Below are 20,466 nucleotides of genomic sequence, written 5' to 3'. Positions count from 1 at the left end.
GACACTGGGAGAGACACCGGAGCTTGGTAGGTAAGTGGGGGTGAGATCGGACCATGGGGGTGAGATCAGACCGCGGGGGTGAGCGGACGGGAGGACGGAGGGGAGCGGAGCACATCAGAGGACAGGACGGAGGATGGAGTGGAGGATATCGGTGGCGGTGGCAGATTGCAGTCTCCAGCCATGGCCGATGATATTGCAGCATCGGCCATGGCTGGTTTTTAATATTTCACCAATTTTCATTGGTGAAATATTACGATTGCTCTGATTGAAAGTGAAGGAGATCATAGCCATGGGGGGGGGGGGGGGGGGCGAAGCCACCCCCCTGGGCTCAAGTACCACTCACCCTGTCCCTGCAGGTCGGGTGAAATTTGAGTTAACCCTTTCACCCGACCTGCTGGAGAGCGATCATTCTGTGACGCAGCATATGCGTCACAGGTCAGATTGGCACCAACTTTCGTGACGCATATGCTGTGTCACAAGTTGGGAAGGGGTTAAATCACAGAGATATGTCACACAAAATACTTAATAAGTAACATTTCCCACATTTCTGCTTTACATCAGCACAATTTTGGAACCAACATTTTTTTTGTTAAGAAGTTATAAGGGTTAAAAGTTAAACAGCAATTTCTCATTTTTACAACACCATTTTTTTAAGGAACCACCTCACATTTGAAGTCACTTTGAGGGGTCTATATGATGGAAAATACCCAAAAGTGACACCATTCTAAAAACTGCACCCCTCAAGGTATTCAAAACCACATTTAAGAAGTTTATTAACCCTTCAGGTGCTTCACAGAAATTTTTGGAATGTTTAAAAAATAATAAACATTTTACTTTCACAAAAAATTTCATTCAGACCAAAAATAGAATTAGTCTTACCGGTAATTCGGTTTCTAGGAACCTCCCACGACAGCGGTACAGGAGGATGTCTCCCCGCCCCAATGGAGGACAGGAAACACAAAGAGGTTAAATACCCTCCCTTTCCTGCAACCACCAGTGTTTTTTTCTGGACACAGTAGCATGTATAGTTACCACTCAAGTATCAGATAGGGAGGGAAATTAGTGCTGTCGTGGAAGGTTCCTAGAAACCGAATTACCGGTAAGACTAATTCTATTTTCTGTAGTCACCTTCCACGACAGCGGTACAGGAGTAGTACCAACAAATAATTTCTTAGGGGGGGACAACAGCCTGCAGAACTCTTTTGCCGAATGATAAATCCCTGTTATAGTCTAGTCTGTAGTGCCTGGTGAACGTGTGAACCGAAGACCAGGTGGCGGCTCTGCATATCTGCTCCATAGATGCGTCTCCTCTCTCTGCCCATGATACACTGACCGTGTAGAGTGGGCTTTTAGTGATGAAGGAGGAGATAAGTTCTGAGACGAGTATGCTAGAACTATGGCTTGCTTGATCCAATTGGCAATTGTGTTCTTTGCCGCCTTTTTGCCCTTATTCCTTCCAGAGTGCTTCGATCAATCCTCCAACTCGTCTGTTGAAGGTAATAAAAGACCGCCCTTCGGACGTCCAGGGTGTGGAAGGACTCTTCCTTTCTGTTGGAAGGATTTGGGCAGAATGAGGGCAGCATTATGTCCTGACCTCTATGAAAATCTGATGTTACCTTAGGTAAAAATGTAGGGTCTAGACGAAGGATTATACTGTCCGTTGTTACCCTTAAATAAGGCTCTTGCATGGATAGTGCTTGTAGTTCTCCTACCCGTCTAGCGGAAGTAATAGCCACTTGACAGACAGTTTTGAGTGTGAGAACCTTTAAGCAAGTTTCTGATAAAGGCTTGAATGGACCTTGTGTTAGACTATTTAGTACCAGATGTAGGTCCCAAGGAGGAACACAATTACGGACTCTCGGACGGATTCTACTGGCTGAAGTCATGAAGCGTTTTATCCAACGGTGGTTGGCTAAGTTCTGGTCAAAAAATGAACTAAGCTCTGAAACCTGAACTTTTAAGGTACTAGTTCTAAGCCCTAACTCCAGACATCTCTGGAGGAAGTTTAAGATCTGGGCAACATCCGGATGGAATGGGTCAGGAATACTCGGAGAACACCAAGAAGAGAATTTCTTCCAAATTTTGCCGTAGATGGCATTAATTACGGGTTTCCTACTTCTCTGAAGAGTCTGAATTACATCATAGGAAAGACCTCTTGCTCTTAGAATTTCGGCTTCAGTAGTCATGCCGCCAGGTTCAACCTGTGTAGGTTCGAATGAAATAAAGGACCCTGAAGAAGAAGGTTGCTCTTCTGAGGTAATCGTATTGGACCCTCCTGGGCCATGTCCAACAGTGCGCTGTACCAACTCCTTCCCGGCCACATGGGGGCAATCAGAATTGTAGTGACCAGCTTGGATCGGATCTTCTGCAGCATCTTTGACAGAACCGGGATCGGAGGGAAAGCATAAGCAAGGCTGAACTCCCAGGGGTGTGAGAAAGCATCCATGCCCAGCCCTCTGTCTGTCATGTTTAAGGAAAAAAATGTTTGCAGTTTGGTATTCTGGCTATTGGCGAATAAGTCTACATCCGAGATCCCCCATCGAGAAACTAGGGAGAGGAATACTTCCTGATCCAGGCACCATTCTCCCAGATGTATATCCCTTCTGCTGAGAAAGTCTGCCTGGGTATTGGCAGACCCCTTTAGATGGACTGCCATGATGGATAAGAGGTTTCTTTCTGCCCAGGAAAAAATTCTTGCAGCCAGAGATTTTAATCTTTCGAACCTCGTGCCCCCCTGATGACGGAGGTACGCTACCGTGGTCATGTTGTCAGAGTAAATTTTGACATGGTGACCTTGGACAAGAGTTGATGCGGCTTTTAAGGCCTCTTCCACCGCCTTCAGTTCTCTGAAGTTTGATGAGCAGGCTCTGGTGTCTGGAGACCATATGCCCTGGAAGTGAGATTTCTCTACTATGGCTCCCCATCCCCTCCGACTGGCATCTGATGTAAGTATCTTCAGTGGGATCTGGTCCCAGCTGACCCTGTTGAAGGTTCCGGAGACACAGCCACCATGCCAGAGATATCCTGACATGGTTGGGGAGGAGGACTTTTTTGGATATGGAGCTCTGCTGTCTGTCCCAAGATGACAATACATGTGTCTGAAGGACTCTTGCGTGGGCCTGGGCCCAAGATACTATCTGGATACAGGATGTTAGGGACCCCAGAATGGACATGGAATGTCTCAGACTGGGAGCCTTCGGGGTTCTGTATTTTGTTATCTTCTGCACCAGATCTAGCTGTCGCTCCCTGGGCAGAAAGGGATTTCTTAACTCTGAATTCAGAAGGACCCCTAGGAATGTATTCTTTGTGGAAGGAAGCAGGTCCAATTTTTCTCGGTTCGGGATCCACCCCAAGGATTCCAGGATTTATAGGCTCCTTGCCACATCCGTGCTTAGACGGGAAGTAGATGGAGCGACAATGAGCAGGTCATCTAGATATGGCATAATGCAAATCCCCTGAAGTCGTATGAAAATCACTGCCTCCGTCATGATCTTTGTGAACACGCGAGGTGCCGACGAGATTCAGAATGGGAGGGCATTGAACTGATAATGTGTGATCAGTTTGTTCTGGGAAATTGCAAACATTAGGAATTTTCAGAATTTGTGATGGATGGGGACGTGATAATATGCGTCCCTCAAATCCACTGTAGCCATCACCCAGTCCTGACCTATCAGGGGAATTGCAGATCTTATAGATTCCATCTTGAATCTTTTGTATGTAATTACCCGATTTAGGGGTTTCAAATTGATAATTATCCTGTGCTTCCCTGAAGGCTTTCTGATTAGAAACAGGCGAGAATAGTGACCCTCGCCTATCTCCTGTTGAGGTACTGGGGAAATTACTCCTGTCCTGAGTAATTCCTGAAGGACAGAGAAAAATGCGTCCCGTGGATGGAGATTTTGTAAAGAGGTAACCCTTAGGAGGCAAGGGGGAGGGCTCTCGAACTCCAGCTTTAACCCGTACTGAATGGTATTGAGTACCCACGGGTTTGAGGAGATGGACCGCCATTGGCCGATAAAGCTCGAGAGCCGACCCCCGACTCCCTGGGAGTAGTCACTGTTTATCAGGGGTTTGCTGGGTTTGGGGAACAAGTATATTTCTTCCCTTCCCCCCTTTAGGATAGCTCCAGCGGCCTGATTTGCCCTTGCCTTTGAAATCTCTTTGAGAGGTCTGATCCTTTGAACGACGAAAAAAACCTCTTTTTTGGATTCCTCTGTTCGGGTAGTGCCTTTTTGTCTGTGGCCTTGTCTAATATATCATCAAGGGCCTGACCGAACAAATAGCGACCCTGAAACGGAATGGCACAAAGTTTCGCTTTGGATGTGATGTCGCCACTCCAGGACTTCAGCCACAGAGCCCTCCTGGCAGAGTTGGAGATGACTGCGGATTTGGCTGCTACTCTACTCTACCTTGCGCAGGCGTGTACTTCGGAGGACACAGCATGAACTTCAACCCAATATTGCAGCCAGCATGCAGCCAGCGGGTAAGGAAAGGGTGAATCAAACACCCGAAAACCCCGCCCATATGACCGCAAACCTGTCCCGCCAAAATCAGGTGACAGGTTCCCTTTAACATCAGCATACTATTCAGCTGAATCTCCCATTAACCCCTTTCTGACCTCGGATAGGATAGTACGTCCGAGGTCAGAACCCCCACTTTGATGCGGGCTCCGGCGCTGAGCCCGCATCAAAGCCGGGACATGTCAGCTGTTTTGAACAGCTAACATGTGCCCACAATAGCGACGGGTGGAATCGCGATCCACCCGCCACTATTAACTAGTTAAATGCCGCTGTCAAACGCTGACAGCGGCATTTAACCGGCGCTTGAGGCCACGCGGCTGGAAATGAGCGCATCGCCAACCCCCGTCACATGATCGGGGGTCAGCGATGCGTCTGTATAGTAATCATAGAGGTCCTTGAGACCTCTATGGTTGCTGATGCCGGATTCCTGTGAGCGCCACCCTGTGGTCGGTGCTCATAGCAATGCAGGATTTCAGCTACATAGGAGCGATCTGATGATCGCTCCCGTGTAGCTGAGCCGATTAAGTTGTGCCAGCTTCTAGCCTTCCATGAAGGCTATTGAAGCATGGCAAAAGTTAAAAAAAAAGTAAAAAAAAATGTGAGAAAAAATAAAAAAAAATATAAAAGTTTAAATCACCCCCCTTTCGCCCCATTCAAATTAAAATAGAAACAAAAATCAAACCTACACATATTTAGTATCGCCGCATTCAGAATCGCCCGATCTATGAAAAAAAATGATTAACCTGATCACTAAATGGCGTAGCAAGAAAAAAATTCGAAATGCCAGAATTACGTTTTTTTGGTCACTGCGACATTGCATTAAAATGCAATAACGGGCGATCAAAAGAACATATCTGCACAATCGTGGTATCATTAAAAAAGTCAGCTCGGCACGCAAAAAATAAGCCCTCACCCAACCCAATATCCCGAAAAATGGAGACGCTACGCGTATCGGAAAATGGAGCAATTTTTTTTTTTTTACCAAAGTTTAGATTTTTTTTTTCACCACTTAGATAAAAGAGAACCTAGACATGTTTGGTGTCTATGAACTTGTAATGACGTGGAGAATCACAATGGCAAGTCAGTTTTAGCATTTAGTGTACCTAGCAAAAAAGCCAAACAAAAAACCAGCGTGGGATTGCACTTTTTTTGCAATTTCACCACACTTGGAATTTTTTCCCCATTTTCTAGTACACAACATGGTAAAACAATGGTGTCATTCAAAAGTACAACTCGTCCCGCAAAAAATAAGCCCTCACATGGCCATATTGACGGAAAAATAAAAAAGTTATGGCTCTGGGAAGGAGGGGAGCGAAAAACAAACAAGGAAAAAGGGAAAATCCCAAAGTCATGAAGGGGCTAAAGTAAATGACATAATTCATGCCCCTTTAGTATGTGATATGTCTGTGTGACATACAAAATATAGTATGTGGGCACATTAACATGGCACGGTGGCTCAGTGGTCAGCACTGTTGCATCGCAGCCATGGGGTCCTGGTTTCCTATCCCACCAAGGACAACATCTGCAAGCAGTTTGCATGCTCTCCTCGTGTTTGCGTGGGTTTCCTCCAGGTTCTCTGGCTTCCCACACTCAGAAGACATACTGATAGGGAACATAGTTTGTGAGCCCCAATGGGGACAGTGACAATAATGTCTGTAAAGCACTGTGGAATATGTTGCTGCTATATAAGCAAAGCAGCATAAAAATAACAATATTTCTTTATTTTATAAACGTCTGATTTTGATAAAATTTGAGAATCAAAATCACCCATTCAAACCAAAAACGGATAGCACACGGATGTCATCATTTTTGCTGTGCTTTTTTTAACTGTTTAAGGGCTCCTTCAAGCGTCAGTGATTTTTCTTGTACAAATAAAAAACTTCGGAGTTTTATCACTGTTTTTACCAGTTTGGTCAGTGTGTCAGTTTCCCACCACACTTTGGTACAAGTTTCATCAGGAGAGCAACTAAACAGTAGTAAAAAGGATTCTCTATCTTTTCTTATACATCGGCCAGTGAAAAACGCACAGTACTTGGATGGCATCTGAGCCCTATCTGTTCTTTTTAATTGACCCACTGACTTGTATTGCCAAAAAAAAATGAATGAAAAATCACGCACATATGAACGGGCACATTCAATATCACACGTATGAGTGTCATCCGTTGAAATCATGGATAGCACTCGTTCATTAAAAATAGATGTCTGAATGAGGCCTGATGGATCGAAGATTGGAAATTTTTTATTTGCATATGAGAAAAACGATCGTCACACTGATAATAAAAATGAACAAATAAGAGAGAAAAATAATGGATGAAAATCGGAATAAGGCCTTAAAGTGATTCGCAGGTATAAAAAGAACATTTAAAAAGAACTTACAGCATAGTTCAGGCCCAATGTGTCCAGCAGCCAGGAAGCAATAAAGCCGAATGGTATCGATATAATTAGGTACACAAGGGACAAGTAGTTGATTGTATCCAGAGAACACTTTAAATTAACGGCAGCCAAATCGGCAACGGGAGCAAAGCTGATCCACAACTGAAACAAAGAAGAAATGTTATACTTTATAACTGATCCTGAAATAACAAACAAAATAGCAAAAGAAAAGCTCTGACGACGAGATAAATCCCTTATAGCTTACTGAAAAGACACCGGAAAAGTTGACAACCCAGACAAGGGCTCATTGAGACTGCGAATTATACAGTTGTAAGAAAGGATTCCAATGAGAACATTACAGACTGTCATAAAAAAGTCAGTGATCTGCAACAAGATGAGACCAAGCATTTACGTAGAAGAGAAGTTGGATTCCTTTATCAAGTTTAAGCAGAAAAGTTAACCAACAAATTAGAAAACATGCTAACGAGGCAAAAAAAAAGAGGAAGAAGTAGAGGACATAGTACATGACACACGCTTCATAGACCACATAAGAAATCTAATAGATACTACTGGGCTCAGAAGTCGTGTCAATGTGTAGATCACAAGACTACTGGGTCCAGTGATTGTCTGTAGCTGTCATGTATGCTGTCACCGCTGCAGCCTGTCAACGAAAACAGCAGTGAAGAGACATGGACAGAACAGTGATATGTAAAAATGTCTACTTTCATTCATTTTTACCGCCCCAAGCCAAAGAATACAAAAATGTAACTATGGAAAAGTTAAACCCCACTGATATGCATCTAGGAGAAACAGCAATTTTACACTGATTCCTATTTTGTCTTCTTTGAACCAATATTTTTCCGACAGGTTCATATCTATAATATAACGCTGGGAGCGTCACTCTGTCCTAAGCCTTTATAGACTGCGCAAGCCCAAGCGCCGGCGCAGTCTGGACCGCACAGAGTGATGCTCCCAGGAGATCGCGGTATGCGTAAACATTGAACGCACACCGCGATCTCCAAAGGAGAGGCAGGGACGCGCCAGGAGGGTAAGTATATTCACCTGTCCCCCGTTCCAGCGCTGCGTGCGGCTCCGTGTCCCGGTCCTCTGCCTGTGACGTTCACAGTTCAGAGGGCGCGATGACGCGCTTAATGCGCGCCGCCCTCTGACTGAACAGTCACAGCCAGAGGAGCCGAAAGAAGAGGCGGGCAGCGCTGGAACGGGACAAACAGGTGAGTATAGCAAGTGCTGGGGGGCCTGAGCTGGCTGCGATACCTGCACCTGACCCCCACAGCGTGTCGGTGTCCCCGCCTGCTCAGGCCCCCCAGCACTCAGCGCCCAGCGACGATAGGTGAGTATGGTATTTTTTTTTTTATATATCACAGCAGCATACGGGGCATATATTATGGAGCATCTTATGGGGGCCATCAACCATAATGGAGCAGTGTACGGGGGCATATAATATGGAGCATCTTATGGGGGCCATCAACCATAATGGAGCAGTGTACGGGGACATATACTATGGAGCATCTTATGGGGCCATCAATCATAATGGAGCAGTGTAAGGGGGCATATACTATGGAGCATCTTATGGGGCCATCAACCATAATGGAGCAGTGTACGGGGGCATATACTATGGAGCATCTTATGGGGGCCATAAACCTTTATGGAGCAGCGTATGGGGCATATGGATGGGAGCAGCAAATTACAGAACGGTGGCGCAGGATGGGAGCAGCACATGACAGAACGGGGGCGCAGGATGGGAGCAGCACATGACAGAACGCGGGCGCAGGATGGCAGCAGCACATGACAGAACGGGGGCGCAGGATGGCAGCAGCACATGACAGAACGGGGCGCAGGATGGCAGCAGCACATGACAGAACGGGGGTGCAGGATGGCAGCAGCTCATGACAGAACGGGGGTGCAGGATGGGAGCAGCACATGACAGAATAGGGCAGCACATGACAGAACGTGGGTGCAGGATGGAAGCAGCACATGACAGAACGGGGGTGCAGGATGGAAGCAGCACAAGACAGAACGCGGGTGCAGGATGGAGCAGCACATGACAGAACGGGGGCGCAGGATGGGAGCAGCACATGACAGAATGGAGGCGCAGGATGGGTGCAGCACATGTCAGAATAGAGGCGTAGGATGGGTGTAGCACATGTCAGAATGGAGGCGCAGGATGGGTGCAGCACATGTCAGAATGGAGGCGAAGGATGGGTGCAGCACGTCAGAATGGGGGCGAAGGATGGGTGCAGCACGTCAGAATGGGGGCGCAGGATGGGAGCAGCATATGTCAGAATGGGGGCGCAGGATGGGAGCAGCACATGACAGGATGGGGCGCAGGATGGGAGCAGCACATGGCAGGATGGAGCAGCACATGACAGGATGAGGATGCAGGATGGAGCAGCACATACCAGGATGGAGACCATATACCAATATAAATGCTCGCCACCCGGGCGTAGAACGGGTTCAATAGCTAGTTTTTTTATAAAGCACAAAGACTGATTGTATGCTCATCTGAACACGCCCGTAGTGTCATTTTCAGACTCACTATGCCAAATGCCAGAATAATGAGAGAGAGAATATTTTAAAGCATTTTTATCACTTACTGCAAAGTCAAAAGTGTACAAACATTTCATTAGTATTTTGCACCATTGCCCTTAACCTGAATGACTTGGGACAAATGTTGAGGATATCCTTCCACAAGCTTCTCACAATAGTTGGTTGGAATTTGGGCCCATTACTCCTGACAAAAAAGGTGGAACTGATTCAGGTTTGCAGGTCACCTTCCTCGCACCTGCCTTTTCAGCTTTTCCCATAAAGTTTCAATAGGATTGAGATCAGGGCTCTGTGATGGCCACTCCAAAATATTGACTTTGCTATCCTTAAGCCACTTTGTTACTATTTTGGCAGTATGCTTTGGGTCATTTTCCATTTGGAAGACCCATTTTCGCGTGGGCGTGGGGAGAGGTGCATATTCATTACCTTAATTGTGGGGACATGTGATCGCTCGGCCAGTAGATCTGCTGGCATCGGAACGAGATGCAGTGGGGGCGCGCAGGGAAGGTAAGTAGGATGTTTTTTTAAGGAGTCATGCATACAAGGACAGGGACGGGGAGCCATGCATACAAGGACGGGGATAAGGAGCCACGCATACAAGGATAGGGACAGGGAGCAATGCATACAAGGATGGGGAGCCATGCATATAAGGACAGGGATGGGGAGCCATGCATACAAGGACGGGGGAGTCATGCATATAAGGACAGGGATTGAAAGCCATGCAAACAAGGCCAGGCATGGGGAGCCATGCAGACAAGGATGGGGAGCTATGTAGACAAGGACGGGGATGGGGAGCCATGCAGACAAGGACGGGGATGGGGAGCCATGCAGACAAGGACGGGGATGGGGAGCCATGCAGACAAGGATGGGAATAGGGAGCCATGCAGACAAGGACAGGGATGGGGAGCCATGCAGACAAGGACGGGGATGGGGAGCCATGCAGACAAGAACGGGGATGGGGAGCCATGCAGACAAGGATGGGGATGGGGAGCTATGAAGACAAGGATGGGGAGCCATGCAGACAAGGACAGGGGAGTTATGCATATAAGGACAGGGATTGAAAGCCATGCAAACAAGGCCAGGCATGGGGAGCCATGCAGACAAGGATGGGGAGCTATGTAGACAAGGACGGGGATGGGGAGCCATGCAGACAAGGACGGGAATGGGGAGCCATGCAGACAAGGACGGGGATGGGGAGCCATGCAGACAAGGACAGGGATTGGGAGCTATGAAGACAAGGATGGGGAGCCATGCAGATAAGGACAGAGGTGGGGAGCCATGCAGAAAAATACGGGGATGGGGAGCCATGCAGACAAGGACAGGGATGGGGAGCCATGCAGACAAAAACGGGGATGAGATGCCATGCAGACAAGGACAGAGATGGGGAGCCATTCAGACAAGGACAGGGATGGGAATGGGAAGCCATGCAGACAAGCACGGGGATATGGAGCCATGCAGACAAGGATGGAGATGAAGAGCCATGCATACAAGGATGGGGATGAGGAACCATGCATTCCAGGATAGGGATGAGGGGACAATGCATACCCGGCTTATACTCGAGTCAATAACCTTTCCCAGTTTTTCATGGCAAAATTAGGTGCCTTGGCTTATACTCAGGTCGGCGTATGCATGAGTATATACTGTAAATGCATGCATGATAAAAAGGTCTGCTATTAGAGGGTAATCACCAGATACTAATACGGTATATACTATATACAGTACCGGTGTATTGTGTGGTATATATAGTTATACTGTATACAGTACAGGTGCATTGTGTAGTATACATAGTTATACCATATACAGTACCAGTATATTGTGGTATGCATAATTATACTATATACATAACTGGTATATTGTGTGGTATACAGTTACACTATATAAAGTACCAGTGTATTGTGTGGTATATATAGATATACTACTGTATATACAGTGGCGGTGTATTGTGTGGTATACATAGTTAAAGTATATATTATACTGGTGTATTGTGTGGTATACATAGTTATGCTATACATTGTACCGGTATTGTGTGGTATACATAGTCACACTGTGTTCAGTACCGGTGTATTATGTGGTATACATAGTTATACTATATACAGTGCCGGTGTATTGTGTGGTATATATAGTTATACTATATACAGTGCAGGTGTATTGTGTGGTATACATAGTTATACTATATACAAGTATCGGTGTATTGTGTGGTATACATATTTATAAAGCGCTGCGGAATATGTTGGCGCTATATACAGTATCGGTGTATTTGTGGTATTCATAGTCATACTAAATACAGTACATACTGGTGTATTGTGTGGTATACAGTTAAACTATATGCAGTACCGGTGTATTGTGTGGTATACATAGTTATACTATATACAGTGCCAGTGTATTGTGTGGTATACATAGTTATACTATATACAGTGCCGGTGTATTGTGTGGTATACATAGTTATACTATATACAGTGCCAGTGTATTGTGTGGTATACATAGTTATACTATATACAGTGCCAGTGTATTGTGTGGTATACATAGTTATACTATATACAGTGCCGGTGTATTGTGTGGTATACATAGTTATACTATATACAGTGCCGGTGTATTGTGTGGTATACATAGTTATACTATATACAGTGCCGGTGTATTGTGTGGTATACATAGTTATACTATATACAGTGCCAGTGTATTGTGTGGTATACATAGTTATACTATATACAGTGCCAGTGTATTGTGTGGTATACATAGTTATACTATATACAGTGCCAGTGTATCGTGTGGCATACATAGTTATACTATCTACAGTGCCAGTGTATTGTGTGGTATACATCGTTATACTATCTACAGTGCCAGTGTATTGTGTGGTATACATAGTTATACTTTATACAGTGCCGCTGTATTGTGTGGTATACATAGTTATACTATATACAGTGTCGGTGTATTGTTATAGTTTATACAGTATCAGTGTATTGTGTGGTATACATAGTTATACTTTATACAGTGCCGCTGTATTGTGTGGTATACATAGTTATACTATATACAGTGTCGGTGTATTGTTATAGTATATACAGTATCAGTGTATTGTGTGGTATACATAGTTATACTATATACAGTGTCGGTGTATTGTTATAGTATATACAGTATCAGTGTATTGTGTGGTATACATAGTTATACTATATACAGTGTCGGTGTATTGTTATAGTATATACAGTATCAGTGTATTGTGTGGTATACATCGTTATACTATATACAGTGTCGGGGTATTGTGTGGTATACATAGTTATACTATATACAGTGTCGGTGTATTGTTATAGTATATACAGTATCAGTGTATTGTGTGATATACATCGTTATACTATATACAGTGTCGGGGTATTGTGTGGTATACATAGTTATACTATATACAGTGTCGGTGTATTGTTATAGTATATACAGTATCAGTGTATTGTGTGGTATACATCGTTATACTATATACAGTGTCGGGGTATTGTGTGGTATACATAGTTATACTATATACAGTGTCGGTGTATTGTTATAGTATATACAGTATCAGTGTATTGTGTGATATACATCGTTATACTATATACAGTGTCGGGCTATTGTGTGGTATACATTGTTATACTATATACAGTGTCGGTGTATTGTTATAGTATATACAGTATCAGTGTATTGTGTGATATACATCGTTATACTGTATACAGTGTCGGGGTATTGTGTGGTATACATAGTTATACTATATACAGTGTCGGTGTATTGTTATAGTATATACAGTATCAGTGTATTGTGTGGTATACATCGTTATACTATATACAGTGTCGGGGTATTGTGTGGTATACATCGTTATACTATATACAGTGTCGGTGTATTGTTATAGTATATACAGTATCAGTGTATTGTGTGGTATACATCGTTATACTATATACAGTGTCGGGGTATTGTGTGGTATACATAGTTATACTATATACAGTGTCGGTGTATTGTTATAGTATATACAGTATCAGTGTATTGTGTGGTATACATCGTTATACTATATACAGTGTCGGGGTATTGTGTGGTATACATAGTTATACTATATACAGTGTCGGTGTATTGTTATAGTATATACAGTATCAGTGTATTGTGTGGTATACATCGTTATACTATATACAGTGTCGGGGTATTGTGTGGTATACATAGTTATACTATATACAGTGTCGGTGTATTGTTATAGTATATACAGTATCAGTGTATTGTGTGGTATACATCGTTATACTATATACAGTGTCGGGGTATTGTGTGGTATACATAGTTATACTATATACAGTGTCGGTGTATTGTTATAGTATATACAGTATCAGTGTATTGTGTGGTATACATCGTTATACTATATACAGTGTCGGTGTATTGTTATAGTATATACAGTATCAGTGTATTGTGTGGTATACATCGTTATACTATATACAGTGTCGGTGTATTGTTATAGTATATACAGTATCAGTGTATTGTGTGATATACATCGTTATACTGTATACAGTGTCGGGGTATTGTGTAGTATACATAGTTATACTATATACAGTGTCGGGGTATTGTGTGGTATACATAGTTATACTATATACAGTGTCGGTGTATTGTTATAGTATATACAGTATCAGTGTATTGTGTGGTATACATCGTTATACTATATACAGTGTCGGTGTATTGTTATAGTATATACAGTATCAGTGTATTGTGTGGTATACATCGTTATACTATATACAGTGTCGGTGTATTGTTATAGTATATACAGTATCAGTGTATTGTGTGGTATACATCGTTATACTATATACAGTGTCGGTGTATTGTTATAGTATATACAGTATCAGTGTATTGTGTGGTATTCATCGTTATACTATATACAGTGTCGGTGTATTGTTATAGTATATACAGTATCAGTGTATTGTGTGGTATACATCGTTATACTATATACAGTGTCGGTGTATTGTTATAGTATATACAGTATCAGTGTATTGTGTGGTATACATCGTTATACTATATACAGTGTCGGTGTATTGTTATAGTATATACAGTATCAGTGTATTGTGTGGTATACATCCTTATACTATATACAGTGTCGGTGTATTGTTATAGTATATACAGTATCAGTGTATTGTGTGGTATACATCGTTATACTATATACAGTGTCGGTGTATTGTTATAGTATATACAGTATCAGTGTATTGTGTGGTATACATCGTTATACTATATACAGTGTCGGTGTATTGTTATAGTATATACAGTATCAGTGTATTGTGTGGTATACATCGTTATACTATATACAGTGTCGGTGTATTGTTATAGTATATACAGTATCAGTGTATTGTGTGGTATACATCCTTATACTATATACAGTGTCGGTGTATTGTTATAGTATATACAGTATCAGTGTATTGTGTGGTATACATCGTTATACTATATACAGTGTCGGTGTATTGTTATAGTATATACAGTATCAGTGTATTGTGTGGTATACATCCTTATACTATATACAGTGTCGGTGTATTGTTATAGTATATACAGTATCAGTGTATTGTGTGGTATACATCGTTATACTATATACAGTGTCGGTGTATTGTTATAGTATATACAGTATCAGTGTATTGTGTGGTATACATCGTTATACTATATACAGTGTCGGTGTATTGTTATAGTATATACAGTATCAGTGTATTGTGTGGTATACATCCTTATACTATATACAGTGTCGGTGTATTGTTATAGTATATACAGTATCAGTGTATTGTGTGGTATACATCCTTATACTATATACAGTGTCGGTGTATTGTTATAGTATATACAGTATCAGTGTATTGTGTGGTATACATCGTTATACTATATACAGTGTCGGTGTATTGTTATAGTATATACAGTATCAGTGTATTGTGTGGTATACATCCTTATACTATATACAGTGTCGGTGTATTGTTATAGTATATACAGTATCAGTGTATTGTGTGGTATACATCCTTATACTATATACAGTGTCGGTGTATTGTTATAGTATATACAGTATCAGTGTATTGTGTGGTATACATCGTTATACTATATACAGTGTCGGTGTATTGTTATAGTATATACAGTATCAGTGTATTGTGTGGTATACATCCTTATACTATATACAGTGTCGGTGTATTGTTATAGTATATACAGTATCAGTGTATTGTGTGGTATACATCCTTATACTATATACAGTGTCGGTGTATTGTTATAGTATATACAGTATCAGTGTATTGTGTGGTATACATCGTTATACTATATACAGTGTCGGTGTATTGTTATAGTATATACAGTATCAGTGTATTGTGTGGTATACATCGTTATACTATATACAGTGTCGGTGTATTGTTATAGTATATACAGTATCAGTGTATTGTGTGGTATACATCCTTATACTATATACAGTGTCGGTGTATTGTTATAGTATATACAGTATCAGTGTATTGTGTGGTATACATCCTTATACTATATACAGTGTCGGTGTATTGTTATAGTATATACAGTATCAGTGTATTGTGTGGTATACATCGTTATACTATATACAGTGTCGGTGTATTGTTATAGTATATACAGTATCAGTGTATTGTGTGGTATACATCCTTATACTATATACAGTGTCGGTGTATTGTTATAGTATATACAGTATCAGTGTATTGTGTGGTATACATCCTTATACTATATACAGTGTCGGTGTATTGTTATAGTATATACAGTATCAGTGTATTGTGTGGTATACATCCTTATACTATATACAGTGTCGGTGTATTGTTATAGTATATACAGTATCAGTGTATTGTGTGGTATACATCCTTATACTATATACAGTGTCGGTGTATTGTTATAGTATATACAGTATATTATTTTATTTATAAATATAGCATATAAGTAAAGCAGTAGTAAAGCTGCCATGGTTATACTGATATACATAGTTTTGTTAATGGACACAATTTCATATATAAACTTGCTGCTGCAGAACCTCTTGAGAAGGTGACATAAGGAATCAGTGATACTCTGTCACCACAAGTGTACATGGAGCACGTCCTCACAAGCACTTACCATGGCGTTAGAGGAGTTGAGCAAACACACTACAGCCAGGACGAACCACCTCTTGTTGTACAGCCTGACCTGGCTGAGCTGCCCCAGTGCCTGGCACCGCTCGCAGCTGGGATCTTCTTCAGCAACGTCATGGGCATTGTGCACCGGCTCATGGTGGATGCCAGCCTCAGCCATGCCTCTCCTAGGGGTCTATCGCCCACGGAAGTAACACATGCCCAATGTAACAGTCACCAAGTTCGCCCTCAGTGATGCCGGGCACAGAGGCCGCCGCCAGGGAGTCACCGGAGACTGTGCCCTCACTGATCTGTCCGCCCTCCGCACCCCGGCTCTGACTAGGAAGCGGGAAATCCACACACACACCGTGAAATCACCGTGTAATGGCTGTGACCGGAGCCTCATGATGACACCGGCTCAGTCCTGCCCCCAGCACAGACACGGAAACTAGGCAGGCTTTCCTCACACCCTGCTGTGCAGTATGGAGGACGGCAGCTGCTTCGGCTTTCTTTCTTTCTCTTTATTTCTTTTTCTTTCTATCATTTTCTTCTTTCTTTCTTTCTTTCTTTCTTTTTCATCTGTCTTTTTTTCTGTTTCTTATTTCTTTTTCTTTCTTTGTTTCTTTTTCTTTGTTTCTTTTTCTTATTTCTTTTTTTTCTTTGTTTTTTTTTCTTATTTCTTTTCTTCTTTGTTTCTTTTTTTCTTCTTTGTTTCTTTTTCTTCTTCTTCTTTCTTTCTTTCTTTCTTTCTTTCTTTCTTTCTTTCTTTCTTTCTTTCTTTCTTTCTTTCTTTCCCTTTCTGTGTTTTTCTTCTCTTTCTTTTTCTTCTTTCTTTCATTCCTTGTTTCTTTCTTTTTTCTTCTTTCTTTCTTTCTTTCTTTCTTTCTCTTTCTGTCTTTTTCTTCTTTCTTTCTTTTTCTTCTTTCTTTCCTTGTTTCTTTCTTTTTCTTCTTTCTTTCTTTCTTTTTTCTTCTTTCTTTCTTTCTCTTTTTCATCTTGCTTTCTTTCATTCTTTTTCCTTTCTTTCTCTCTTTCTTTCTTTCTTTCTTTCTTTCTTTTTCTTCTTTCCCTCTTCACCTTCTCCTGGTCTCTCTCTGTATTTCCCTGTCTCTTTGTCTTTCTCGTTATCTGTCTGTATCTGACCCATGGGTCCCATTCGCTCCTCCACTGGCCCTGCCATCATTTGACTCCCAGAAGTATCAGATTTGGCAAGATTCTCATATTGTGTTAATTCTTGGTGATTTGACGGTCTCTGCCAACAAAACACAGTATGAAAGAAAATATACACATATTTGGTATCGGCACGTTCAGAATCGCCTGATCTATAAATATGTAAAAAAAAATTACCCGATCACTAAATGACATTACAAGAAAAAAATTCAAAACGTCAGAACTGCATTTTTTTGGTCTCCACATTGCAATAAAATGCACTAACAGGTGATCAAAATGTCAGCTTGTTGCGCAAAAAATAAGCCCTCACACAGCCCCAGATCACAAAAAATGGTGACACTATTTTGGATTTTTTTCACCACTTAGATAAAAAAAGAACCTTGACATGTTTGGTATTTATGAACTCGTAATAACCTGGAGAATCATATTGGAAGGTTACTTTTATTTTTTAGGGAACATGGTAAAAAAAAAAAAATAACTGTGGAATTGCACTTTTTTTTGCAATTTCACCGCACTTGGATTTTTTTCCCGTTTTCCAGTACAACTTTTCCTGCAAAAAAACAATCTCTCACACAGCCATATTGACCAAAAAATAAAAAAGTTATGGCTCTGAGAAGAAAGGGAGCAAAAAACAAAAACGCAAAAACAAAAATACCTCTGGTCGTGAAGGGGTTAAAGACTGACAATAAATCATTCCAAACCAATGAGAAATTGCATTTTACAGTAATGACAATGTTAAGTAACATTTTCCCTGTATAATTTAAAAAGGATGTAAAAAAATATATTTTAAGTAAACCAAAATGCCATTTTAGCATCTCCTGGCAGGAAAAACGCAGCTGCAAAACGCACGTTTTTTGTGCGTTTTTGGTGCTTTTTTTTTGCCCAGTGTTTTTGGTTTATTTTAGTGAAATCAATGGTGAAAAAATGCAGGACAAAAACGCACAGAGAACTGACAAGCAGCAGATTATTTTCTTCACCAAATCTATCAGTCAAAAATACTTAACGTGTGCATAACACTTCCGGTTTCTCATTCACTTTGCTGGCTTCTGGTTTTGTCACAAATCTGCACCGAATAAGCACAACAAAAATACACCAAATCCGCAACGTGTACACACAGTCTAAAATTTTGAACAAGTTTTTGGAGGCTTATATAGCAATGAAATGTACTACGGACCACGGAACAGTCTATAGATGAGTAATATAATACCAATACATTTTTAACAAGTTTTTGAGGGTTATATACCAACGACATGGACTCCAGACCACAGAATAGTCTACGGGTAAGCAATATGATACAGATACAAGTTTTGGAGGGTTATATTGCCAGTAAATGTACTCCAGACCGCAGAATATTCTATAGATGAGCATTATAATACCAATAAATTTTGGACAATTTTTTGAAGCTTTCATGGCAACGAAATCTACCCAAGAAGAGTTACTACTCTATGGATGAGCAATATAATACTGATAAATGTTTGCTCACATTTTTTTAGGCTTTTATAGCAATAAAATTTACTCAAGAATTTGTAATACCCTGTGGATGAGCAATATAATACTGATACATTTTTGAACAAGTTTTTTGAGGTTTATAAGCAACAAAATGTACTCCAGACCAAGGAATAGACTATGGGTGAGTAGTATAATAACAATAACATTTTGAAAACGTTTTTTGGAGGGTTATATACCAATGACATGTACTCAGGAACACGTATTGCTGAGAACTTTAGTCTAGGTAAATTTTTTAACTTTTTTTTAGTCTTATATACTGTATATCACAAAAATGTGCCACAGAACACGGATTAGTGTATGGGTAAGAAATGTGAAGAAAAACAACGAAAAATTTCAAACGCTTTTTCTACTGTTATATACCACAAAGCATGCAATACTGTATGAATGAGTAATTTAATCCTGAACTATTTTTGTACGCTTTTTGTACGTTTTACATCCCACCATAATGCAACAATAAACTTGTTAAACTGTATGGATGACTCATTGAATCCATAAGAACATTTTTATCAAAAATGTTTTGAAAGTTTAGTTGATGTACTTATACTGTCATAAAGGTTTTTCAGAAAGTGCAAAGCTAGACAGAAAATATGATTAGGGTCATCCTTAGACCCCCTCAAAGGCAACAACTTTCAGGCCTCTTTAAAATATTGAATATTACAACAACTTTATGTGCTGCTGTCATCTAGTGGTGTGGGTGGAAAAGTGTGGGCTAACCCATGCTTTATTCATTTTTATGAGAGTGAGCCTGACTGCATTCTCTGACAGGTGAAAGCGCCTGTCTGTTATGACCCCCCGGCGGCTCTAAAAACGCGCTTAGACAAGATGATAGCGCCATCACAGTACAACATCTCCAAGGCATAGAGGGACAGCTCATGCCAGGTGTCCAGCTTTGAGACCCTGTAGTTGAAAGTCACAGCGGAACTAGAGAGTATGCTGGTTTGGTCAGTCTGGTATTGCTTGACCATTTTAAAAACTTTTCTCTTCTTGTCAAAAGTACCCGGTCATCAGGCCCTGGGCTGCTGTCATGAAATTGCCCATGCCTTAGTCAATGTACCCCTGCCTCTGCTGTGTGTCTTCCTAGCATCTCGTACTTGGTTGGGCAAAGAAGATTGCCCACTTCCATTAGCATTGTCTGTTGGGAATTTTTTTAACATATTTTCCACAATGACCTTCTGGTATAGCAGAATTTTAGAAGACCTATCCACCTCAGGAAGAAGAAATGCAAAGTTCTCCTTGTAGCGTGGGTCTAGCAGGGTGAACAACTAGTACTTTTTTGGCCA

General features: G+C 41.5%; 1 protein-coding gene across 2 annotated transcripts in view; it reads right to left on the bottom strand.

Annotated features, from left to right (window-relative positions):
* The window catches only part of SLC49A3 (solute carrier family 49 member 3), a 99,331-nt gene extending 82,398 nt beyond the window's left edge, over positions 1-16,933 (bottom strand). Inside the window, exons 1-2 of one of the 2 annotated variants that reach the window (XM_069767665.1) lie at positions 16,515-16,933; positions 6,897-7,055 (exon numbers count right to left, since the gene is read on the bottom strand). In XM_069767665.1, coding sequence (XP_069623766.1) covers positions 6,897-7,055; positions 16,515-16,688 — 333 coding nt within the window. In that variant the 5' untranslated portion in view covers positions 16,689-16,933. The remainder of the gene's footprint in view (positions 1-6,896; positions 7,056-16,514) is intronic. The other variant, XM_069767666.1, reaches the window with a different exon arrangement.
* Between the last annotated feature and the right edge of the window lie 3,533 nt (positions 16,934-20,466).

Source organism: Ranitomeya imitator, chromosome 1 (assembly GCF_032444005.1).
Source record: "Ranitomeya imitator isolate aRanImi1 chromosome 1, aRanImi1.pri, whole genome shotgun sequence".
In the NCBI taxonomy this organism is placed as follows: domain Eukaryota; kingdom Metazoa; phylum Chordata; class Amphibia; order Anura; family Dendrobatidae; genus Ranitomeya; species Ranitomeya imitator.
Note: the sequence above shows the minus strand (reverse complement) of the source record. Positions and strands in the feature narration are given on the sequence as shown.